This window comes from Poromitra crassiceps, assembly GCF_964638095.1.
Source record: "Poromitra crassiceps genome assembly, contig: HAP1_SCAFFOLD_157, whole genome shotgun sequence".
Taxonomy (NCBI): Eukaryota; Metazoa; Chordata; class Actinopteri; order Beryciformes; family Melamphaidae; genus Poromitra; species Poromitra crassiceps.
Window position 1 is genome coordinate 85,455 of NW_028152211.1, and position 26,111 is coordinate 111,565.

The 26,111-nt window shown below is 45.8% G+C and overlaps 1 protein-coding gene across 1 annotated transcript in view; it reads right to left on the reverse strand.

The window, feature by feature from the left end:
• Window positions 1–1,943: 1,943 nt before the first annotated feature.
• Window positions 1,944–26,111, reverse strand: part of LOC310770670 (arginase-1-like) — a 38,642-nt gene continuing 14,474 nt past the window's right edge. Inside the window, exons 3-8 of the mRNA XM_083663410.1 lie at window positions 24,179–24,353; window positions 22,560–22,722; window positions 17,061–17,155; window positions 14,470–14,574; window positions 5,897–6,033; window positions 1,944–2,543 (exon numbers count right to left, since the gene is read on the reverse strand). Of these exons, the coding sequence (XP_083519536.1) occupies window positions 2,380–2,543; window positions 5,897–6,033; window positions 14,470–14,574; window positions 17,061–17,155; window positions 22,560–22,722; window positions 24,179–24,353 (839 nt within the window). The 3' untranslated portion in view covers window positions 1,944–2,379. The remainder of the gene's footprint in view (window positions 2,544–5,896; window positions 6,034–14,469; window positions 14,575–17,060; window positions 17,156–22,559; window positions 22,723–24,178; window positions 24,354–26,111) is intronic.

Genomic DNA, 26,111 nt, shown 5'->3' on the forward strand with positions numbered 1-26,111 from the left:
TGGGCGAGAATGGGCGTTTCGGCCTTAAATACCGGCCTAATGATATCTTCCCTCCTGGCGTTAATTTAGCGCTTTGCGCTTTTGAGAACCAGGCCTATTCAGTGCGCCGGTTGTGCGGAGCGGTCCTCTGCCTCTCCTCTGTCCCCGTTCTCTCTGTGTCACTCCCTCTCTCTTGCTCATCAGTCTGACAGGCACAATACGACTGCTTGAAAAAAAGTTTGCCAGTTCTCTCTCTCTCTCAGAAAAAATAAGTTGTTATACCGTACATAGTATAACAACATGACAGTTTTTTCTAACATGACAGTTTTGAGCCTGTGACATTCAGAGACTGTTGCATCATCCTACCTGTGCAGTGAAGGCGTGAGAAAACGAGATCATTCTGGCCAAACATTCACTGCCTGGCTGCCCTGCAACAGCCACACGTGAAATCTCCCAGCATGCATTGGGCTAATACATTTTGATAATAAATCGCATCCAAATTAGCCTAAATAGATAGAAAGGTACATCAAAATAGATCGAAATAATGTGTAATGGTCCACAACATGCAATTGCAGCACATTTCAATATTGGACAAAATAAAATCGCAAAATCCAAACACAGCCATATGTGAAACATATTAACGTGATTTAGATAAGTGACAGTGTAACGCGGTTCTACTGTCATGTGCTATACTGTGATGTCTGCTCCAATAAATTGGCCCTACTTCACATTTAGTTTTACAAAAAAAAAAACATTTCTGCAATGACTATACATAATGTAGGCTATATTTATATGCATCATCCTACCTGTGCAGCAGGGGAGAGAAAACTATATCATTCTGGACAAACTTTCACCAATCTAATCTCATCATAGGGATAGGCTACACTATTTTTCTTCTAGCCGATGCGTTTAGAACATTCTTGTCACTTTGATCTTGCTATAGTGTAGCGTATTTACATGCTTGCAGTATTTAAACTGCAGTTAGATTGGTTTGAGAAGCATAATAATATGGAATAATAGCCTATATATTTAGAGACAGACAGAGGGGGATGAAAGGGAGGGGGGGAGCAGAGCGCTTGGGGATGAAAGGGAGGGGGGGAGCAGAGCGCTTGGCTTTGACCGGACTGGATCGCTCCGTGGAATTGGAGCTTAAAAGGCAAGCTGGGGACTGGTTTACTGCACTTGTCCAATGAGCAGAGTGTGCATAATTTTACGCTTAAAAGGCGTGGTTGTAATGCTAAGGCTGCGTGTAGCGCCGATACCAAAATATCGAGTGCGCTGGTCCACGCCCACTACTCTGGGCTGCGTCTGGCGTTGGGCGCAGTTCATAGGCCGATGCAACGATAGAGCCCCTTGTATCTAGCAGTTAAAGTTGTCTAACTATTTGCACATTCATATATCATGGAAATATTAATGAGGGAGGACTAGATGTGATTTTAATGGGGGGGTTTTTGTGTGGAAAAAACATAGCACTATTTAAAGTAGAGTTTTAAGATGTGTAAAACATTTGTAGGGGGTCATTTATCCTCAAATTATATTCTATGATGTGAGGTTCAGTCATTCAGAAAGATACGGTAAAAATACTTTTACTTTTACTTTTACTCGTTGGGTACATTTCAGAGCCTGTACTTTTTTACTTTTACTTGAATAAAATAATTGAATCAGTGCTTCTACTTTTACCAGAGTAGTTTTTTACACAAATAACTGTACTTCTACTCAAGTACAGAATGTCAGCACTTTTCCCATCTCTGTCTCTCGGTTACCTCTTGTTTAACCAAAAACCATGCACTTTCATGTTGTCTTGCTAATACTGCCAAAAGTTACACCCCGAACGTAAAAGGCTTGTTATGAATAGGTAGGCTAGGATGACCCAGTCTAGGGGTTTGGATCATAACATGAAACTATACACGGACAACCATGAAAATATTTGTGATTTTATTTTCACACATACAAAAAAGCAGGCAAGGACACTGGACTCACTACACTCAATATATAACAATATCACAGTAAGCTGAAGACTTGTATTCGACATTTTAGACATTTTATTCACTTACAGTAACTGCTACATGGATTACACATTATGTACCTATCCCGAATCGAAGAGTGGCACCTGGTAATCCATTTCATGGTGTAGCATTGTGGATAATCAAAACAGTTTGAATAATTAATCATTAATTTTCATACAGCTTGGTTGCTGCCAGCAAGACAACAGCACGCATCAGGTTTTAATCAGCAGGCACTGGCAGACAGCACAATTGCTGCGCACCAACTCCTAAATAATAGTGGATGGAAACATGCAGACTATATCATTTTGTTTTGCCGATTTTCAGAAAATTCGGTTCAAATTTGCGATACATTTTATGGAAACCCAACTTCTGTCTCCCTGCCTCCCTGTGTGGGTCACTGCTCGGGCAGGCGATAGTCCGGCGCATGGTTCCCCTCTCGCCGGCGGCCGAAGCAGCCCAGCAGCAGATCCACGGCTGTGCTCACCGTGGACCGCACCTCCCGCTCCGTCGGGCCCAGCAGAGGGTTCACCTCCACCAGGTCCACCGCCGACAGGAGGCCTGTGTCGAGGAGAGCACAAGGAATTAATTCACACATCCCTTTATCTGATTGATTGATTGAATAACCGCAACCTTCGTGTGATATCATGAGATCACGATCATCTTGCCACGCTCCAATCTATTGGTTTAAATCTGAACCACCAGTGGTTTGCACCAATCAGCGTCCGATGAGACACCTACGGGCGGGATTTAGGTGTGACGCCAGCGAGAGCGAGCCCGTGAGAGGCGTGATACGTGACAGATGGTTCATCCAATCACCTGTCAGGTATTTGTTGAAAGTGCCTGCCCTTTGAAACGGTTTACTTTTACTTTACTTTACTTTATTGATATTTGGCAGACACCTTTATCCAAAGCGACATACAACCGGGTTATAACACAGTACAGCAATAAAAAGAAAAAATAAATACAAGTTTTAAACGAACAAATGTATAAACAGCAATTAAATTAAAACACATTTACAGACAATAGAGGTGCGGATAAGAATAGGAGGATAGCAAGGTAGAAGAGAGAAGAGATAAAAGTGCATAAGAGTCAAAGTGCATAGGAGCTAGAGAGGGTTTACAGGGGGGCAACATGAAGTCTGAAAAGATGGGTTTTTAACTGTTTTTTGAAAATGGGTAGTGATTCGGCCGTTCTTATTGTAGAGGGGAGCTCGTTCCACCATTTTGGTGCAAGATGGGGAAAAAGTCGTGATCGGGAGCTGTTAAAACCACGTAGGGGGGGAGGGGCAAGGCATCCTGAGCTTGTGGAGGGTCGGAGTGAGCGGTGAGGGATCTAGAAACTGATGTATGGTGGGGCTGTGTGGTGAACTGTGTAGGCCAGAACTAGTGTTTTGAATTTGATCCTTGCAATGATGGGAAGCCAGTGAAGTTCATGAAAGAGGGGGGTGATGTGGGAGAATTTTGGTAGGTTGAAAACAAGGCGGGCTGCAGCATTTTGAATAAGTTGGAGTGGTTGAATGTCAGGCAGACCGGCCAGTAGAACATAGTCCAGACGCGATAGGATGAGTGATTGGGTGAGAAGTTGCGCTGCTTGTCTGGAAAGGAACGGAGGGATTTTGCGAATATTGAAAAGGGCGAATCTGCAGGACCGGGCTATTGCTGTGATGTGGGTAGTGAAGGACAGTTGGTTCTCAAGAGTGACTCCAAGGTTTCTGGCTGTTTGTGAGGGAAGGACAGTAGTGTTGTTGAGGGAGATGGAGAGGTTGGTTACAGGACAGGCTTTGGGGAAGAGGAGGAGCTCAGTTTTTGCTGATGTTGAGTTTGAGGTGGTGGTTGGACATCCAGGTGCCAATGTCTATGAGGCAAGCCGAGATCCGTGATTCAACTTGAGTGTCAGAGGGGGGGAAGGAAAGGAACAGCTGGGTGTCATCGGCATATGAGTGGTATGAAAAACCATGGGATGTGATGATGTGGCGGAATGAAGTCATGTAGAGAAGGAAGAGAAAAGGACCAAGGACAGAACCCTGAGGGACACCCGTGGAAAGAGTGCAGGGGGTCGAAAGGGATCCTCTCTAGGAGACCTGATAGGAGCGGTGGGAGAGATAGGAAGAGAACCAAGAGAGTGCAGAGCCAGTGATACCCAGGTCGGAGAGAGTAGCGAGGAGGATTTGGTGATTGACGGTATTGAATGCAGCAGATAAGTCGAGAAGTATGAGAACTGAGGAGAGGGATGCAGCTTTGGCGGAATGAAGAGCCCGAGTGACAGAGAGGAGAGCAGTTTCAGTGGAGTGGGCGGGTTTGAAGCCAGATTGAAAAGCATCGGATAGGTTGTTATTGGAGAGATGAATGGAAAGTTGATTGGATACTGCACGTTCGAGTGTTTTGGAAATTAATGACAAGAGAGAGACGGGACGGTAGTTCTGAATGACAGTGGGGTCGAGGGATGGTTTTTTCAGTAGGGGTTTCACCCGTGCAGTCTTCAGTGCCGGAAAAACACCAGAGGATAGAGAGGAATTAATGAGGGAAGTGAGAAAGGGGGAGATGTCGGGGGAGATGGATTGAAGCAGGGAGGAAGGGATAGGGTCAAGAGGGCAGGAGGTGGCACGCTTTGATGATATGAGTTTCAGAACTTCTTCGGAGGAGAGGGGAGAGAAGGAAGAGAGACTGGAAATAGGGGGTGGAGAGATTGGATTGATGATAGGAAAGACTGGGGGTGGGAAGGATGAACTGATGTCTTGGATCTTTTTGGTGAAGAAGTTTGAAAAGTCGTCAGCAGAAAGGGAGGAGGGAGGAGGGGGGGAGGGGGGGTCGAGGAGGGAAGAGAAAATGGAGAACAGTTTGCTGGGGTTGGAGGCAGAAGACTGGATTAGCGAGGTGAAGAAGGAGGTTTTAGCATGAGAGACTGCAGCAGTGAAATTGGAGAGGATGAGGTGGTAGGCTGTGAGGTGGCCAAGTACCAAGGTTTATCGCGTGACTCGTTCCCATATGGTTATGTGAAAACAAACCATATGACAGTGTCAGGTTACACATTTATACAGCCTTCACAAAACAACACTGTAAGAACACATGGACGGCCCGCAAGGCAGCTTGTTGATAGTCTATGCTAGTTTATATTTTCGTTGTGCACTGTTCACCCTCTTTATGTTTTGTCTCATAGGACTATCAGAGCACGTGAGGAGTACCCCGGATCCCTCACGTATCCAACCGTCAGAGCTGTTCCAGGGCTGGGATCACTCCTGGAGACCACGTCAGCTAAAGATAATGAGTGAGTCTGCATCTCAATCCAACAGCCTGATTAATTGTTTCTGTTCACATGTTATACATCATAATGCCAGTCCTAGACTATGAGCAAGAATTTGAGCAAACGACTGTGCCGATCTTGTAACTATATATATATATATATATATATATATATATATATATATATATATATATACTGTACTTTTTAAATCAGTGTTTCTCACATTTTCTCCCCAATTGTACTTGGCCACTTTTCCCTGGTGTCCTGGTCATTGCTCCACCCCCTCTGGCGATCTGGGGACAGTTGTAGAGTAGCAGATGCTTCCTCCAATACATGTGCAGTCGCCAGCCGCTTCTTTCCACCTGACTGGCAGAACGCAGCGCATGGGAGGATCATGCTATTCCCCTCAGTTCACCTCCCCGCGAACAGGTGCCCCGATCGACCAGAGGAGGCACTAGTGCTGCGATCAGGACTCATACCCCACCAACTTCCCACCCGCAGACACGGCCAATTGTGTCTGTAGGAACATCTGACCAAGCCGGAAGTACCGCTGCCGGGAATTGAACCCGGGTCTCTGCGGTGGTAGGCGAGTGCTTTTACCTCTACAGTACCCAGCAGACACCCCCCAGAAATGTCACTTTTAATTAAGTATCTTGCTGCTGTGGTCCCACCTGTCTGGCAGAGGGCCTCTGTGATGTAGATTCCCTCCCTGTAGCTCAGCCCGCCCACCACTGGCGTCCCGGTGGCCGGCGTCACCGACGGGTCGATGGCATCGATGTCATAGCTCAGGTGGAGCGGCTTCTTCACTCTGTTATGGAGGTAAACAAGTCAAGTCAAATTTTATTTATATAGCACCTTTCATACACAAAGGCAATTCAAGGTGCTTTACAAAAAAATAATCGAAAAAACAAGCAGCAAAGCAATGCACATATAAAAAACACATAAAAACACAGCCGATAAGTTACAAGGCATTCTTGAGTATTATTATTACATGTACAGTCCATTTGTTGGAAATGTACAGGAAAAAAAAATAAAAAATTACAGGCCGAGAGAGGCAGTAGTTTAGTAGCAGTTAAAAGCAAGAGTAAACATAAAGGTCTTTAGCTTGGATTTAAAAATAGGCAGAGTAGGGGCAGATCTAATGTGTTCAGGGAGTTTGTTCCAGTTATGAGAGGCATAGTGGGAGAACGCGGCTTCACCATGTTTTGATTTGGTCCTCGGGACAATTAGTAGACCAGTGCCTGAAGATCTCAGGGATCTGGATGGTTCATAGTGTAGAAGCATTTCAGAGATGTAGTGTGGGCCTGACCCGTTGAGAGATTTGTAAACTATTAGCAGAATTTTAAAGTCTATTCTAAGATTTACTGGCAGCCAATGCAGGGATTTGAGAACTGGTGTAATGTGTTCAGCTTTCTTGGTTCTTGTTAGAACTCTAGCAGCCGCATTCTGAATGAGCTGTAGTTGTTTAATAGCTTTTTTGGGAAGACCATTGAAAAGACTGTTGCAGTAGTCTAGCCTGCTAGAAATGAAAGCATGAATTAGTTTTTCAAGATCTTGTTTGGACATATAGCCTCTAATCCTTGCTATATTTTTTAGATGATAGAAGGCAGATTTTCTTATAAGCTTGATGTGGGAGTTGAAATTTAGATCAGAGTCAATAATAATGCCAAGATTTTTTACCTGGTCCTTTGGCTTCAAAGATAGGGATTCGAGGTGAGCAGTAACTTTGAGCCTATCTTCTTTTTTGCCGAAGACAATTATCTCTGTTTTGTCTTTATTAAGTTGGAGAAAATTCTGGCACATCCAATCATTAATTTGCGCAAGGCACTGACACAGTGTCTCTATGGGGGCATAGTCATCCGATGAGAGGGCTATGTAGAGTTGGGTGTCATCCGCATAGCTATGATAAGCTATTTTGTTTTTTTGCATAATTAGGCCCAGAGAGAGCATATAAAGGTTAAACAGGACAGGACCTAAAATTGATCCTTGGGGTACCCCACATGTCATTTTGGTTTGGTCAGATGTGTAGTTGCCAATGGAGACAAAGTAGTTCCTGTCTTGCAGATAAGATCTGAACCACTCTAGGACCGTGCCGGAAAGCCCGACCCAGTTTTCCAGTCTGTCCAATAGAATTTCGTGGTCAACCGTATCAAAGGCAGCGCTGAGGTCTAGTAACACTAAGATTGAGATTTTACCTGAATCAGTGTTCATTCGGATGTCATTTATAACTCTGATAAGCGCAGTTTCGGTGCTATGATGGGGTCGGAAGCCTGATTGGAAAGGATCTAGGAGGTCATTGGAGGATAGAAAGGTATTGAGTTGTTGGTAGACAGTTTTTTCGAGTATTTTGCTAATAAAGGGAAGATTTGATATTGGTCTGTAATTGCTGATTATAGAGGGGTCGAGGCTACGCTTCTTTAGCAAGGGCTGAACAACTGCAGTTTTTAGAGATTTTGGAAAAATGCCTGTAAGAAGAGAGGTATTAATTATCTTCAGTATGTCGGTCGCCAGGCAACTGTAGACATTTTTTAGAAAGCTTGTTGGCAGGGTGTCTAGGCAACACGATGAGGATTTAAGGCCTCGTATCGTTTCTTCTAGTTTCTTGTGGTCAATGACATTGAACTGAGTCATGTTAATTAAGCACCTATTCTGTGGGTGCGGCGGAGCCACATTTGTTCTTGATGTGGAAATAGTTAGTCTGATATTTATAATTTTATCCCTAAAGTAGGACTGTAAAGGCCGTGTAATGGCTGGACACAAGGATGCAGAGACAAAAGGTGCGTTTAAAGTCTTGGTAACACTTTATTTGGATAATCCACCTACAGAGTCTACAGAGTATTTGTAACATTTGGTGGTGTTGCCTGGAGACAGTGAGGACGCGTGGTGTTAACTGGAGACAGGAGTCAGTGAGGATGGGTGGTGTTGACTGGAGACAGGAGACAGTGAGGACGCATGGTGTTGACTGGAGACAGGAGACATTGAGGATATGTGGTGTTGACTGGAGACAGGAGACAGTGAGGACACATGGTGTTGACTGGAGACAGGGAGGATGCGTGGTGTTGACAGGAGACAGTGAGGATGCATGGTGTTGACTGGAGACAGGAGTCAGTGAGGATGCGTGGTGTTGACTGGAGACAGGAGACAGTGAGGATGTGTTGTGTTCTTTTTATTTTATTTTTTTTTTATTTTACATTTTCAGAACATAAAGAAAATAAAACAAGAACAGGAAAAAAGAAAAGAAAAAACATATATACATACATTCAACATTACAATGCCACAAAATGGTGCTACCAGTCATAAAAAAAATGTGCTTACAAAACGATAAAAAAAAAAAAAACTGTGCAAAGGATCCAAAAGAAACTCAATTACCGCCCCTAGCCCGATCGAAATAGGTCAGGAACGGGTCCCAAACAACAGAAAATCTCCCTAAAGAATTTGTCCTCTGGAATTTGAGTCTCTCCATACGTATAACTGAGATCATGTCTGTCAGCCACAGCTGAAAAGAAGGTGGAGAGGAGGACTTCCATTCCTTCAAAATTAGTTTCTTGGCAACTGTCATTCCCTGTGTCAGAGATTGAGGCACGGCCGTTGGGAGGAGCAAAGAGGACTCTGAGCAGCCGAAGATGGTGAGTTCCGCCTCCAGTTGGAGGGTTATTTTGTAGGCCTTGGAGTACCAGTCAAATATTTTGGCCCAGAATCCTGATAGTGAAGGGCAAAACCAAAAAGCATGGGACAGGGTGCCCTCCGACACCTATCACATAGTGGTGAGACCGAAGGATATATCTTGTGTAACCTATGCTTGGAGTAATGAAGACGGTGAGCAACTTTAAATTGGATAAGTTTATGTCTGTTATTAACTGAGTAGAGCTGGACCACAGACAGACTCCTGTCCCATATGATTTCAGACAGATCCACATCAAGTTCCTCCTGCCATACCTCTCTGATCCTCTCAGTGGGGGCCTTAATGCAATCGTCGAACAAACACACAAACTTAGAAATAAGATGCCTGGAGTTTGGAGGGCTTAACAAAACCTTAAAAAAAACATGTTGATCTGGGAGAACTTCAAAATTGAGAATCTTGGATCGGACATAATGTCTAGCTTGTATATATCTATAAAGATGCCTTTGGGGCAACTCAAATGCTCTCTTCAGAAGATCAAAGGATGCAAATTGGCCATCAATATACAGGTCACTGATGGAGACCAGCCCCTTTTCACTCCAGGCATGGCAAATTCTATCTGACCATGAGGGCAGAAAAGAATGATTAAAACAGATTGGTGTGAGGATGTGTGGTGTTGACTGGAGTTAGGAGACAGTGAGGATGGATGGTGTTGACTGGAGATAGCAGACAGTGAGGACACGTGGTCTTGACTGGAGACAGGAGACAGTGAGGATGTGGTGTTGACTGGAGATAGGAGTCAGTGAGGATGCGTGGTGTTGACTGGAGACAGTGAGGACGTGTGGTGTTGAATCAAAACTCAGCACTTACAGTCTGTGGACCAGTGAGGATGTGTGGTGTTGAATCAAGACTCAGCACTGACAGTCTGTGGATAGTCTCGCTGGCCAGCCTCCCCTCCCTACCGTTAGATGAGTCTGGCGGCGCAGGTCTCCATTGTGGGATTGCGATGGGTGGCGCTTGGCGGCAGTGCCCTTGGAAAATAGTTTCCAACAATCCAACTTGCCATTTTCAGCGTGTAGCAACGAGCTAGCGTGTAGGTTTCTGCCATTAGCTTGCTAGCTAGTTAGCGTTGTTGTTTTCACTGATGCGGCAGGGTACTATTTACAGCCACACACAGGGAGGAGGGAGCGGAAGCCGCTCTGATTGACATGGTCAGAGCTCTCCCTTCCGTCCGAGGAGTCTGGCGCTGCAGGTCTCCATTACTGGGATAAACCCTCCCCTGCTCTACTCTGCCCTCCCATTTGAGCGACTGTTTCGGTGGCAGCCGGATGTCCGCTCCCGGCCTATTACAAGCTCTGTCATTGGCTCCGACCATGTCAATCAGAGCTGCTTCCGCTCCCTCCTCCGTGTGTCACTGTAAATAGTGCCCTGCCGCCGCAGTGACGCTAACTAGCTAGCAAGCTAATGGCAGAAACCTACACGCTAGCTCATTGCTACACGCTGAAAATGGCAAGTTGGATTGTTTGAAACTATTTTCCAAGGGCACTGCCGCTAAGCGCTGCCCATCGCAATCCCACTATGGAGACCTGTGGTGCCAGACTCCCCGGACGGAAGGGAGAGGATGCTGGCCAGTGAGACTATTTGCAGACTGATAGCTACCCATCTCCTATAGTCCGCTGACTCTCGCTGGCAGCAAACCAGCAACCTGCCTGGAGATCCTTCAGGTCCCCGGGGGAAAGCTGGCGCAGATTCTGCCCAGCAGTGGACGGGGCTGCCTTCAGCACGTCGGACAGTTCTCATAACCCAGCATGGGTTATGCACCGCAGTGGACATGGCTTCAGCACCTTGGAGAGTTCCCAACCATATAACTGGCTCGGGGCTGGGCAGTTGTAACAAGGACAGCATCAGCCTTGAACACATGCCTGGCATCATGACATCAGGAGGTTATCAAGGTGTTTTAAAGAATGATGTTGGACCCGAGGTCTCGAGGTCACAAGTCTTACAGCGAGACAAAAAAGATCCCAAAAAGCAAACGTTTGAAGGAAAAACTGTCCTGTCGATTATTTTCTCAATTAATTGATTAGTTGTTTGGTCTATAAAATGTCAGAAAATGGTGAAAAATGTCTTTCTGTGTTTCCCAAAGCCCCAAGATGATGTCCTCAAATCTCTTGTTTTGTGCACAACCCAAAGATATTCAGTTTACTATCATAGAGGAGTTGACTAAGGTTGGGGGTGATGGATGGCTTGCCCAGCTGGTATCTTATGGACCCCTTGCGTGGGATCCCTTGTCCATTATCTCCTACGAGCACATAAACACTTTGTACGGCTGTTAGCAGCACTAATGTTGAATGTTCATGATGTATGTTTTTTTTTTTCCTATCTTATGTACTTTCTTTTTCTGTGTATGAGCCTGTTTGTTTTGTTCGTATATTGTTCTAAAATATATATATATATATATATATATATATATATATATATATATATATATATATTCACATTTAAGATGCTGGAATCAGATCATTTAGATTTTTTTTCTTTAAGATTACTCATTCACGCAGTGCCCTCCGAAGCCCTGTTCCTGCGCTATGGTGTCTGCGTCCTTGATCAATGAACCAATTCATAATTAATATAGCGCCAAATTATAACAAGAGCTATCTCAAGGCGGTTGACAGTGTCAAGTTGCCTGGAACTTTTAAGTCCATTTCCATGTCCAAAAGTTTTCTGCTGACAAACTAACGGACACCCTTCTCTCCGTCTTTCCTGAGGATTGTACTCCACTCATTCTTCTGGGTGATTTCAACATCCAGCCAGTAACCTTACAATCTCTGCACTTCCTTAACTTCTTCTCATCCTTCGACCTCTACCTCTCTCAATCTCCTCCAACTCACAAAGCTGGGAATGTGCTTGACCTGGTCTTCACCAGATCCTGCTCCACCTCTAACCTCACTGCGACTCCTCTTCCTGTATCCAACCACCACTTTATCACCTTCTCTCTTCCCATCTCCCTGCCCTCCTCCCCCCTCACTCTACCACCACCCGACGCAACCTAAAAACTTTCTCTACCTAACTCCCTCTCTTCTACAGTCCTCTCCTTGCTTCCCTCAGCCGAGCAGTTTGCGTCCACCACTCTTCTATCCTCTCTCTCCTCCGCTCTTGATTCTCTCTGCCCACTCACCACTAAGCCTGCCTGATCCTCTCCCCCTGCTCCTTGGCTGACCGAATCTCTGCAAACTCATCAAACAGAGCTTCGGGCAGCTGAGAGAAAATGAAGAAAATCACATCACCCTGAAGATCTCTTTTGCTGCACCTTATCCACTCCAACTTCACCTCTGCTGTCTCCAAAGCAAAAACATCCTTCTTCATCTCTGAAATCCAGTCCTCTGCATCCAACTCCAGTAAACTGTTTTCTACCTTCTCCACCCTCCTCAACCCTCCCTCCCCTCCCCCTCCCTCCTCCCTCTCTGCTGATGATTTTGTAACCTTCTTTACCAAAAAGGTGGATGACATCAGCTCCTCCTTCCATCCTCCAGTTACACTCACTAACACTCCCGACTCCAATCCTCCTTCTCTGCCCCCGTCCCCGGATGTACTTCCTTCTCTCCCCTCCCGATGTAGTACTTAAACTCATCAGCTCTAACCGAGCCACTTACTGCCCCCTCGATCCTATCCCTTCCTCTCTCCTCCAAACCATCTCACCTGACATATCTCCCTTCCTCACTACCTTCATAAACTCCTCTCTGTCCTCTGGTCTTGTTCCGCCTGCTCTAAAGACTGCAAGCGTCAAGCCTCTGCTTAAGAAACCCTTCATTGACCCTACTGCTATTCAGAACTACAGACCTGTCTCTCTTCTCTCATTCCTTTCCAAAACCCTCGAACGAGCAGCGTCCGACCAACTTTCTCTCTATCTCTCCCAGAATGACCTCCTGGACCATCTGCAGTCCGGTTTCAAGGCCTCTCACTCTACTGAGACAGCTCTTCTTGCAGTCACAGAGGCCCTTCACACTGCTAAGGCCTCATCCCTCTCCTCTGTCCTTGTCCTCCTTGACCTGTCCGCTGCTTTCGATACAGTCATCCACCAAATCTTTCTTTCCACTCTGTCTGACCTCGGCATCTCAGGTTCTGCACACTCCTGGTTTGCTTCCTATCTCTCTAACCACTCATACCAGGTCTTATGGAGAGGACCCATCTCCAGATCCTGCCCTCTTACCACCGGTGTCCCCCAGGGCTCAGTCCTGGGCCCCTTACTTTTCCTTCTCTATATCAGATCTCTTGCCCATGTGATCTCTCATCTCATGGCTTTTCTTATCACTGCTATGCTGATGACACCCAGCTTTTCCTTTCCTTCCCCCCCTCCGACACCCAAATCGAGGCTCGCATCTCTGCATGCCTCAAAGACATTGGTGACTGGATGTCTGCCCACCTCTAGCTCAATCTTGGTAAAACAGAGCTACTCTTCCTCCCAGGGAAAGACTGCCCTCTTGCAGATCTCTCCATCTCCATTGACAATACCACTGTGCTTCCCTCCCAAACGGCTAAGAACCTTGGGGTGATCCTTGACAACCAGCTGTCTTGCTCGGCCAACATAGCTGCGACAGCACGCTCCTGTAGGTTCTCCCTCTACAACATCCGCAAAATCCATCCCTTTCTCACAAGGGAAGCGACTCAACTCCTGGTCCAGTCACTTATCATCTCCCGACTGGACTACTGCAATGTGCTCCTGGCCGGCCTACCTACCGCCGACATCCGACCACTTCAGCTCATTCAGAAGGCTGCAGCCCGTCTGGTATTCAACCAACCCAAATTATCTCATGTCACTCCCCTCTTCCGGGACCTTCACTGGCTTCCCATCCCGGCACGCATTAAATTCAAGACACTGGTACTGGCCTACAGGGCAGTACACCAGACAGCTCCTCTGTACCTGCAATCTATGGTCAGGTTCCAAACCTCTCACCGCTCCCTTCGCTCCTCCACTAGTGCAGGACGCCTCGCCCCTCCTTCGCTACGGGGGCTAAAAAGTCGCTCATCCCGATCGCGACTCTTCTCGTCCCTGGCACCTCAATGGTGGAATGAGCTTCCACCTTCAGTCAGGACGGCTGAATCACTGCCGATCTTTCGGAAAAGACTAAAGACACACCTTTTCATGCTCCATCTGGGCCCTTCTTGAACTAACTTCTTTCTCTCTCTTAAAAAAAAATAAAATAAAAAATGACTAACTTAACTTTACCACTATTCCTTCAGATGTTGTAGTTGTCATAGACTGTGTTGCATAGTTGATCGCTCTATTGCTGACAACATGTGTTATTGTAAGTTGCTTTGGATAAAAGCGTCTGCCAAATGACATAATGTAATGTAATGTAATGTAACGGGATGCTTTTATTTGTGAAGTAACTTTAGGAAGTGAAACGTGTTTTGCTTGCTAGCTTGATTAGCGGTGCAATTAGCTACTTCGCTCACTGAAACAAGTCGAGACAAGAACATTTTTGTGGAGTAATTGGGGGAAAGTAGCAATATTTTTGGACATGACTGATCTGCAGCAGCTCACAAGCTGTTAGAACGTCTGACAGTGACGTTCAGGTCCAGACCACACAGAATCTAATGAGGAACCAGACCAACACGTGGGCCTACTTGTCACAGAGATAGTCACAGGTCTCCTCCATCACTCTGGCTATGCCGAGTCCATCCACCTCCGTCATGGAGAATGCCTTGATGCCCAGGAGCTTCAGGATGTAACTGGAGAAGAACACACACCAGACAGTTCCAATCAACCAAGAGCTGCCGTTCAGAAGATGTCACATATCCATTTGAGAAAAATCTTGCTGCATAAGATTAATCAGTAAATCAAAAACATAAATCCAAATATCGCATAACATACTACGCCAAAGTGTTTTTGCATTTCATCATATTCATCAAAGCTACGAAATAAATGATTTCAAATATCATCATTGGACAGAATATTTATTATTATTTACTTGTCATAGTCTTGGTTTAAAGGAATGCAAAAAAAAGTTTTAGTAAGTAAGTCGTTTATTTTTTGGTGTTATGCACCAAAAGGTGCCCAGCCCACATGGGCTCACAAGACACTATATCATACATACAGGAGCAATAGCATGAAGAAAAGAACATAATTACATCTCCATACATGTCAAACAATATCAAATGACTATGAGCAAGCTCAACTGCGCATTCTCAGAAAGGCTGGCTTGAGTGACATTACTGATGATATCAATTTAGGTGGTCATCAACAAATATATCAACCACCCACAGTTTGAGGGCATGTTGTGCTATGGGGCAATACAAATCTTACTTATTGCTGAAGAGCCTGCATCTGCACTGTTGGAATCAGAAACCTCTCTACTGTCTCTCCTGTAGGCTATACCACAGATGTAGGGTAAGCATGCAGATCCAGGATCTGTCCCTTGATCTGGTTTGGCTTAACCAGATCATTGCCATCCAGCATGATTCTAGTTAAGTCATACCACGAATGTAGTTCTCAACTCGTTAAGTGGATCCAGGTTTTTATAATCAAGTTGAGAGCGTGTGCACATGAAAATGCCTTAAAAGCACCAGACACCCCTATTTCCTCATTCATTCAAAGCGCAAATCGTGAAGCTTTACTATGTATGTCAGAATCAAAATCCGCGTTGGATATTATTAGTCTGTTCCCGAATGACTGTCTAAAGTTACTACTTTTATTCACATCAGTAATTTCTTTGAAGAGCGGTTTCTGCCTCCAAATAGGCTATCTACAGCAGCTCAATTCACCCTCTCAATAAACTCAATAAAACCTGCATGTCTTTTTTGCGAGTGGAAGTAATGTGCAATCTATTTCAGTCTAAATTTCCAAAGTCCGTAGGTGTATTTAGACCATTTATAGGCTCAATAAATAATAATGATCTCATGATGTGTCTCAAATCGCCATTTGAGGCAAATTGGAAGAAATTCCGTCAAGGCGCTCATGAGATGTTGCATTACAGAGCTTGGAAATTGGGTGTGTGAGGTCACAGTGACCTTGAACTTTGACCTTTGATAACCAAAATGGAATCAGTTCATCCTTGCGTCCAAGTCGATGTTTGAGCCAAATCAGAAGAAATTCCATCAAGCCATTCTTGAGATATCGCGTTAAGGAACTTGGGAATGGCGTTCGTGAGGTCACAGTGACCTTGAACTTTGACCACGAAAATGTAATCAGTTCATCCTTGAGGCCAAGTTAATGTTGAGGCAAATTTAATGAAGTTCCATCAAGGCATTCCTGAGATATTGCGTTAACAAGCTTGAAAATGGCGTTCGAGAGGTCACAGTGACCTTGGCCTTTGACTTTTGATCACCAAAATCTAATCACTTCATCCTTGAGTCTAAGTCGATGTTTGAGGCAAATTTGATGAAATTCCGTCAAGGCGTTCCTCAGATATCGCATTAACGAACATTGGACGGACGTACGTACGGACGTACGTACGGACGTACGTACGTACGGACAACCCGGATCCATAATGCCTCCGGCCTGGCTTTCGCCGGCGGAGGCATAAAAAGGCTGCTGAACTGAATCGACACGGTACGTGCGGGCATGGATTTAATTTATAAAAAAATATATACTATTTTGTGGTCACATATTATTGGCAGCAAAAAGCAACACAGTTGCAGCTGCAAAATGCAGGAGTAGCCTAGATATGAATCATCTGTGTGCAGGCGATCCCATATTAAATTGCTTAGATGTAGTAGGGCCTACTACATCTAAGCAATTTAATATGTACTAATATGTACTAAGTAGGCTATTCTAGCATGTATGACCATGTCCAACCCAACGTCAGCCTCATCTCCATTGCGCACACGGCACCGTGCGCTTTGAAGACATTTATGTAACCTTTTTACGCCGGTTTAGTGATATTTCTCCACTCACCGTTCAGCTGCAATCGATCGGCGGGGTCAAACATATCTAGCCTACTTGGGAGCACAAAAATGAATATATAAAAACATATTCCAAAGTGGTAAGTAGGGCTTAATTTAAATGTGGCCGGCAACAACTGCAAGGCTTCAGTCCTCGATTAATTCAACAGGAGCCATGTTTTTTTTCCTTTTTCCTTTTTTCTTTGAATGCAATGTATTTTTCATATGGGGAGCATATGAATGGGGACTCGCTGTTTCCATTCATTCCATCTGTTCTCTACCATCAACAACAACAACAAATACAACTTTCAGTTGAAACAAATGCAGAAACGTACTGTTCCCCTGGATCCACGTCTCTCAAGCCGATGTAGACGATATCTTTGGCTGCTAGGCAAGGCTTGACCCAGGAGAAGTTTGGCAAGGCAGGAATCTGAAGGCACAGATATTCACAGATAGTCAGTGACATAAGGTCCGCTTTCCCAAAACCATCCTAACATTATAGTCTTTGATAAAAAAAAAATATATACATATAATCTTTGTTCTGTTATCTAAAAGCATCCTAACATTATTTATATAATTATATAAATGTAATCTTTGTTGTGTTATCTAATATCTATTAAATCCAGAGCAAATATCTTAATGCAGACACATTTGATTTACCACACTTTGAATGCTTTGTTCTCTGATGGAAGTTTGTTCATTTCTAAACAGAAAGTTCTAAACATAGTGAAATCTGGTGACAGATCGCTCTCTGTCCAAATATTATTAGATTAGAACAGTGGTTCCCAATTTTTTTTTTTTAAATAGATACATGTATCAGTTTTTACACATAGATGTACACAGTAACCCTCAAGAGTATTGAGACCGATTTTCGGAAATATTGCGATATTCGGGAAATATCATGATTTTGAAAATCTATGTTCAGAGGCTAGCAGGCTCAGTTCTAAAGCCAGAGTGAAGTTTCTGACTGACTGAAGATACTGTACTGGTATCATATGAAACTAGAAGACCTAAGGCGGTATCAACTATGTCATGCTATCTTGTCAGGAAGGTAGCTAAATAATGCTGCAAATTTCGGCTAAATGTTGGGGTCTTGTTTTTCACAGCCTGTGTGTGTGTGTGTGTGTGTGTGTGTGTGTGTGTGTGTGTGTGTGTGTGTGTCTTTTGAACCAGTAGCCTTATGTTGTTATTTAGCCTTTCTGATGCCATTGCATGTTAAATCAGAAAATTGTATTTAATGGGGGAAAATAGTTAGTATCCACAGTGGAAGTGCTCCCTGGGAAATTTGGTTTGGTACATAGTTAGCCTGGTAAACCAGCCGGTCACGTGAACTCACATTTCATTTCGTTCTTCGTTCCCGTCTGGCCTGAAGCCTTCACCCTGTGTTTTGCAGTGGGCAGAGGTTGGGCGGGTGTACTTGCCTTGACAGACAACTCCTTCAGCCAATCAGCGTTGGATCCAGTCAAACCCAAATCCACTCAGGAGAACGGCAAAAACATATTTTCCGCCGAGAAACTCTGCGGTTGCGGCGATACTTGTTTGATTATTATTGAGTCTATTTCTGCAATAACTGCACTTTATGGGGACAGGCAAGGAGGCGGCCATTATTGTTTTGTTAGTGCAGTGCTGGTGTTCCTGATTGGTCAACTTGCACTGTCAATCACAGTGCAATTGGCTCTTCCACTTTGCCGTTTCTGCTTAAAGCCCTCCCAGGGCTTGAGGCCAGACGGTCCCGCAGAACTAAATGAAATGTGAGTGCACGTGACCAGCTGGTTTACCAGGCTAGTACATAGTGGTACCTGGTCTGAAAAGTGTGGGAACCCCTGTATAATCCGGGCTGTCAGTGTGATATGAGGCTAGCGTGTAGCTCGTGGAGCAGGTAGGACACCCAGTGTGATATGAGGCTAGCAGGACACGGGCTGTCAGTGTGATATGAGGCTAGCATGACCTCGGCATGCAGCTCATGGAGCAGGTAGGACAGGTCAGTGTGATATGAGGCTAGCGTAACCTTGGTGTGCAGCTCGTGGAGCATGTGGGGCACGGGCTTTGAGTGTGATATGAGGCTAGCGTGACCTTGGCGTGCAGCTCGTGGAGCACCTCTGTTGATCCTGTATTTCTTAGCATAGTCAGCCTACAGCGGCAGCTGTAAGCGGCAGCCTCTGGGCACAAAGACAAAGGGAGTCTATCTGCGGGAGTCCATCAAGGGTAGGCCAGAGAATAGGGCTTTGTGTTACTTCTCTTTTACTAACTACCTACTCTTCTACCTATGTGTCTTTCCCCCATCCACGTTATAACATCAGCCCATAGACGGCGTAGATATGGCAGCTTCAGATGTAGTAACCCATGTAATTTTTCCTCCTCAAAGTGCACAAGTCCCTTTACTATTACTGCAGGACTCTGGAACTGTCAGTCAGCTGTTAAGAAAACTGAGACCATCTCAGCTCATGCTCTATCTCAATCCCTCCACTTTCTAACTCTCACAGAGACCTAGATCATATCTGAGAATACTGCTACTCCAGTTGCACTCTCTGTGGCTTACTCTTTCTCCCAAACCCCCAGAGCCTCTGGGCGTGGGGGTGGCACTGGTCTCCTCATTTCACCAAAATGGACCTACACGGTTACTCCTCTCTCTCATCTCTCTATATCCTCTTTTGAGTCCCATGCAGTTGCTGTTTCCCTACCTGTCAAACTCAACATTGTGGTGATCTACCGCCCGCTTGGTCCGCTTGGCAACTTCCTTGATGAGATGGATACCCTCCTCTCCATCTTTCCTGAGGATGGCACTCCACTCATTCTTCTGGGTGACTTCAACATCCAGGCAGTAGCCCTGCAATCCCCCCTCTTCCTTAACTTCTTCTCATCCTTCGATCTCTCCCTCTCTCTATCTCCACCCACTCATAAGGCAGGGAACCTGCTTGACCTGGTCTTCACCCGATCCTGCTGCACTTCCAACCTCACTGTCACTCCTCTCCCTGTATCTGATCATCACTTTATAACCTCCACCACTATATAATCTCCCTCCCAGCTCCCACTCATACTATCACCACCCGACGCAGCCTAAAAACTCTCTCACCGACAGCCCTCTCCTCGGCTGTCCTGTCCCTGCTCCCTTCAGCTGAGCAGTTCTCTCTCCTATCCACTCAGGAGGCTTCCACTACTCTTTTATCCTCTCTCTCCTCTGCTCTTGACTCTCTCTGCCCTCTCACCTCGAAACTTCCTCGATCCTCTCCCCCTGCTCCTTGGTTGTCTGAATCTCTGCGAACTCATCTAACAGAGCTTCGGGCAGCTGAGAGGAAATGGAGAAAAACACAGAACCCCAGGGATCTCTCTGCTTACCACCTTATCCACTCTAACTTTACATCTGCTGTCTCAACAGCAAAAACCTCCTTCTTCATTTCTGAAATCCAGTCCTCTGCCTCCAACCCCAGCAAACTATTTTCCACCTTTTCCTCTCTCCTCAACCCTCCCTCACCTCCCCCACCATCCTCCCTCTCTGCTGATGATTTTGTAACCTTCTTTGCTAAGAAGGTAGATGACATCAGCTCTTCCTTCCCCCCTCCAGTCAATAGCTGCAATACTCCCGACTCCAACTCTCTGACCCCTGCTACTGGGCTCATCTCCTTCTCTCCCCTCTCCCCCAAAGAGGTCCTTGAGCTTGTCAGGTCTAACCGTGCCACCTCCTGCCCCCTTGATTCTATCCCTTCCTCTCTTCTATAATCCATCTCCACTGATATATCTCCCTTCCTCACTACCCTTATCAACTCCTCTCTGTCCTCTGGTCTTGTGCCAGCTCCTCTAAAGACTGCTAGAGTCAAGCCACTCCTTAAGAAACCCTCCCTTGACCCTACTGCCATCCAGAACTACCGTCCTGTCTCTCTTCTCTCATTAATTTCCAAAACCCTTGAACGGGCTGCTTCTGAACAACTTTCTCTCTATCTCTCCCAGAATGACCTACTGGATCCTCTACAATCAGGCTTCAAGGCTTCTCACTCTACTGAGACAGCTCTCCTTTCAGTCACCGAGGCCTTACACACTGCTAAGGCTTCATCCCTCTCCTCTGTCCTTGTCCTCCTTGACTTGTCTGCAGCTTTTGATACAGTGAATCACCAGATTATTCTCTCTACTCTCTCTGATCTAGGCATCTCAGGATCTGCACTCTCCTGGTTTGCCTCCTATCTCTCTAACCGCTCATACCAGGTTCGAGGTACCATGGCGAGGATCCCTATCCAGATCCTGTACTCTTAGCACAGGTGTGCCCCAGGGCTCAGTCCTGGGCCCCTTGCTATTCCTTCTCTATATCAGATCTCTTGGCCATGTGATCTCATCGCATGGCTTCTCTTATCACTGCTATGCTGACGACACTCAGCTCTACCTCTCCCCCCCCCCCTCAGACACCCAAATCGAGGCACGTATCGCTGCATGCTTCAAAGACATTGGTGCTTGGATGTCTGCCCACCACCTCAAGCTCAATCTTGGTAAGACAGAGCTACTCTTCCTCCCCGGGAAAGACTGTCCCCTCACCGACCTTTCCATCTCCATTGACAACACTACTGTGTTTCCCTCTCAGACAGCTAAGGACCTTGGAGTGATCCTTGACAATCAGCTGTCCAACTCAGCCTACATCGCAGCAACTGCCTGCTCCTGTAGGTTTTCCCTGTACAACATCCGCAAAATCCGTTTCTCACAAGGGAAGCAACACAACTCCTGGTCCATGCATTTGTCATCTCTCGCCTGGACTACTGCAATCTTCTTCTGGCTGGGCTACCTGCTGCAGCCATCCAACCGCTTCAGCTCATTCAGAACACTGCAGCCCGTCTGGTATTCAACCAACCCAAATTCTCTCATGTCACTCCCCTCTTCCGGGACCTTCACTGGCTTCCCATCTCAGCACGCATTAAATTCAAAACACTGGTTCTGGCCTACAGGGCAGTACACCAGACAGCCCCTCTGTACCTACAATCTATGGTCAGGCTCCAAATATCTCACCGTTCCCTCTGCTCCTCCACCAGCGCAGGACGCTTCGCCCCTCCTCCACTACTGGGGCTCACAAGTCGCTCATCCCGTTCGCGACTCTTCTCGTCCCTGGCACCTCAATGGTGGAACGAGCTTCCACCTTCGGCCGAATCACTGCCGATCTTTCGGAAAAGACTAAAGACACACCTTTTCAGGCTCCATCTGGGCCCCTCTTGAACTAACTTTTTTCTCTCTCTCTTAAAAAAAAAAGAAAAAAAGAAAAAAAAGCTAAACTTTTACCACTATTCCTTCAGAAGTTGTAGTTGTCATAGACTGTGTTGCATAGTTGATTGCTCTATTGCTGACAAAAATGTGTTATTGTAAGTCACTTTGGATAAAAGTGTCTGCCAAATGACATAATGTAATGTAATGTGGAGCAGGTAGGACACGGGCTGTCAGTATGATATGAGGCTAGCATGACCTTGGCATGCAGCTCATGGAGCAGGTAGGACATGGGCTGTCAGTGTGATATGAGGCTAGCGTGCAGCTCGTGGAGCAGGTAGGACACGGGCTGTCAGTGTGATATGAGGCTAGCGTGCAGCTCGTGGAGCAGGTGGGACAGGGGCTTTGAGTGTGATATGAGGCTAGCATGACCTTGGCGTGCAGCTCGTGGAGCAGGTAGGACACGGGCTGTCAGTGTGATATGAGGCTAGCGTGCAGCTCATGGAGCAGGTAGGACACGGGCTGTCAGTGTGATATGAGGCTAGCGTGCAGCTCATGGAGCAGGTAGGACACGGGCTGTCAGTGTGCTATGAGGCTAGCGTGCAGCTCGTGGAGCAGGTAGGACACGGGCCATCAGTGTTATATGAGGCTAGCATGACCTTGGCGTGCAGCTCGTGGAGCAGGTAGGACATGGGCTGTCCATGCAGGTTTCCTGTGGACGAGGTAAATGCCGTGTTGATGTCAGCGTGAGCGTCCACCCAGACCACGGCCAGCTGCTGCTGCAGCGCCGCCGCGTGACCCAGCACCGAGCCAATCGCCAGGCTGGAGAGAGAGAGACAGAGAGAGAGAGACAGAGGGAGAGAGAGACAGAGGGAGAGAGAAACAGAGGGAGAGACAGAGGGAGAGAGCAAGATGGAGAGCAAGATTGAGAGTGAGATAGACAGAGAGAGAGAGAGACAGAGGGAGAGAGACAGAGAGAGAGAGACAGAGGGAGAGAGAAACAGAGGGAGAGACAGAGGGAGAGAGTGAGCAATATGGAGAGTGACTGTGAAAACACACCGCAAGCGTCTGTCTTGCGCGCAGCTCCGCGGACGCTCAGGGCGCGCAAGATAGCCTAGATTTCTATTTTTGTGCACGGACCTCTGCGCCCGTGAGCGACTCTGTCAAGCTGAACAGATCAGATCAGGGCAGGCAGGAACTCGGAAATCGGACATTCGTCAAATAAAACCAATTTTAAAGTAAAATAATGTTTATTTACGTTGTTGATTGCCCCTTTGGAAGTGTGAAAAGAGAGAAAGAGCAGTTGGAGAGGGGGAGTTGCTTCTAGGGGCTCGTTGCCTGCGAAGCAACAAGTAGAGAGCTAGGACTCGCCTTCTCTCTACAACAGCACGCACTGGGAAAACAAGAGAACAGACTTAAATATGATGCAATTGCATTTTATAACGCCGAAGGTAGCCACATTAACAGTTATCCCAAACATATTACTTTATATATTTATGTCGTTATTTACTACCCATGATAACGAAGACAGTAGATCTGGGGCAAAATATATAGCGGACGAGCAGAGCGTGCAAGTGTGCTGCGCTCTCTGTGTGGACACAGAGAGCGCCTTCTGCGCGGAGGTGCGCTGCACGGCGCATGCGCGCAAGTTCTGCGTATTGGTGTGTCCCCAGCGTGAGAGAGAGAGACGGAGAGAGAGCAAAAGGGAGAGAGAGACAGAGAGACAGAGAGAGAGATGGAGAGAGAGCAAGAGGGAGAGAGAGACAGAGAGCAATAGGGAGAGAGGCAGAGAGAGACAGATGGAGTGGGAGGGAGAAAGCCAAAGAGCCAGACAGACTGAGAGAGACACCTCAAGACAACACACTCTTGACTTACAGATGACCAATTCAACTTTGCTTGAGGCCCAAGTCAATCTCAAGTCTTAAAGGCTCAAGTCTCACCTCTAACATTGACACAGTAGAACAGCAAGTCAAGTCTACTGACATAAAATAATATGGACAAACCATCCACTATTTCCCATTCCCTCCCCACCCCATCACTCTCTCACATTCCCCCTGCTCTCCTCCCTTCTCCTGCTCTCTCCTCTGCTCTCTCCTATATTTCTATATTTTCTATATTTCTCTATCAATTGTTCAAAGTGTTAGCTTTATTCTGTAATTTGCTACTGTTGTGTCAGCTAGAATTAGCTAGACATATTCTCTGTGAAGCCCTCTGAGACATGCTTGTGAATTAGGGCTATATGAGTAAACTTGACTTGACTTGACGCACACATACCCACCTGTGGTCGCCTCCCAGCATCACAGCAGTGTGTCCATCTCTCTTCACGGCGCTCACCGCCTCGGCCAGTCTCTGGTTGGCTCCGCCCACCGCTCGCACCCGCTTAGCCCTGCCCACTGGCTCGTCAGCCACCGGCTCCTCAAACTCCAAGTTCCCATAATCCTTCACTGCACAGCCTGTCCACACATACATACACACACACACACACACACACACACACACACACACACACGCACACACACACACACACACACAGCTCGTAAATCACTGAATACACCGGTGCAATCCTGAAATGTGTGTGATTATGTCAGTGGTTCAAAGACTCTTATCCCTGAAATATCTTATCTGGCACTGGGGACAACTGTTGCCAAAAAATTAATTCTGAAAGAATGGAAGTCCCCCTCTTCACCTTCATTCCAACTGTGGTTGACGGACATGATCTCTGTTATAAGGATGGAGAGGCTCAGATCCCTGAGAACCAACTCACTTAAAAAGTTTCTAACTATTTGGGACCCATTTCTATCCTACCTCGACGAGGTTGGGCTTGCCCGGCTGGTTGCCCGGCTGGGTCCTGTTGGGCGCCTTGCATGGGACCCCATGCACGACATCTCTTACAAGTACATAAGCACCCTATATGGATGGGAGCACCCCATTATAATGAATGTTGATATTTCTCTTTCTTTTCCTATCCTGTCTCTGAGCTTGTTTTGTTCATATATTGTTAAAATTGAAAATATAATATTTAAAAAAAAATGTATGTGAATCATTCCCGTCAAGCTTGCAACCGTTGGTTTCCATACAGCCTGACGAAAACCAACGGTTGAAACGCGTTGCGTTTTGTGTTGTTGCCCGTATCAACTATGTGAAGATGTACACTGTTTGTTAACTGTGAAGTACGCAGGTACAAATTACTTCTTATTAAGTTTATTTATCTTTAAACTCTAAGCAGCTCATTTTTTCGCTTGTCAAATAATGTATACTGTAAATATGCAATTGGCTGATATATTTGCTTCACTCACCACCAGCCAAAAACCAACAAACAATATAATCTATTGAGTGGCTGGTAACATTTGAATTAGGGGTGTGCCACCTTAGGCACCTCACGATTCGATTCGATTACGATTAAGGGTGCTACGATTCGATTATTAAACGATTATTACGATTATTACGATTAATCACGATTTTCGATGCATCTTTTTCACCAAACAGGATTTTTTTTAAGCAAGGTATATTTGTCAGTATCCATTAATTAAAGTAAACAAACAAATGTACCTCCATTATCTTCAGTTGCGACTGAAGTCCACGCATCACATGTTACAGCCACCCTGCATGCTTTCTTCAGTGATTCCAGTTTCCAGTACTTCGGTTTTGGTCTCGTTTTACAGTTAAGGAACTGCTTTCCGGGCGAAATACCATATTTTTTGCAAATAAAGCAAAAAAGAAATTGCAAAAAAAAAAATGCAAAAAAAAAAAATATATATATATATATTTGCAAATCGATAATCGAACATTGTGAATCGATTTTAATCGTCACGTGACTCATTGCGATGCATCTAAAAAACGATTAATTAATTTGGCCGGTGGACAAAAAGGTTAATTTTGTACCATGTATTAAAGTCATGAATAGGCTAATGAAATAATGTCCTAGGAACTTGAGGAATTCTAATTATTATGTAATGTCTTTTTTGTTGGTCTCAGGTTATTTATAAAATAATGGCGATGAATGCTGGTTGGAGGGGCCCCCGGGGAATCTTTGCCTAGGGCCCCAACAGACTCTAGAATAGCCACTGGTCTCCCTCTCCTCTCTCTTCCTCTCATCTCTCTCCCTCAGACTCTCCCTCTCTCTCTCCCCCTCCTCTCCCTCAGTCTCTCTGTGGGTGTGTCACTGATGACATCAGTGATGTCACAATGCCTATGTATGGCATCACTGTAGA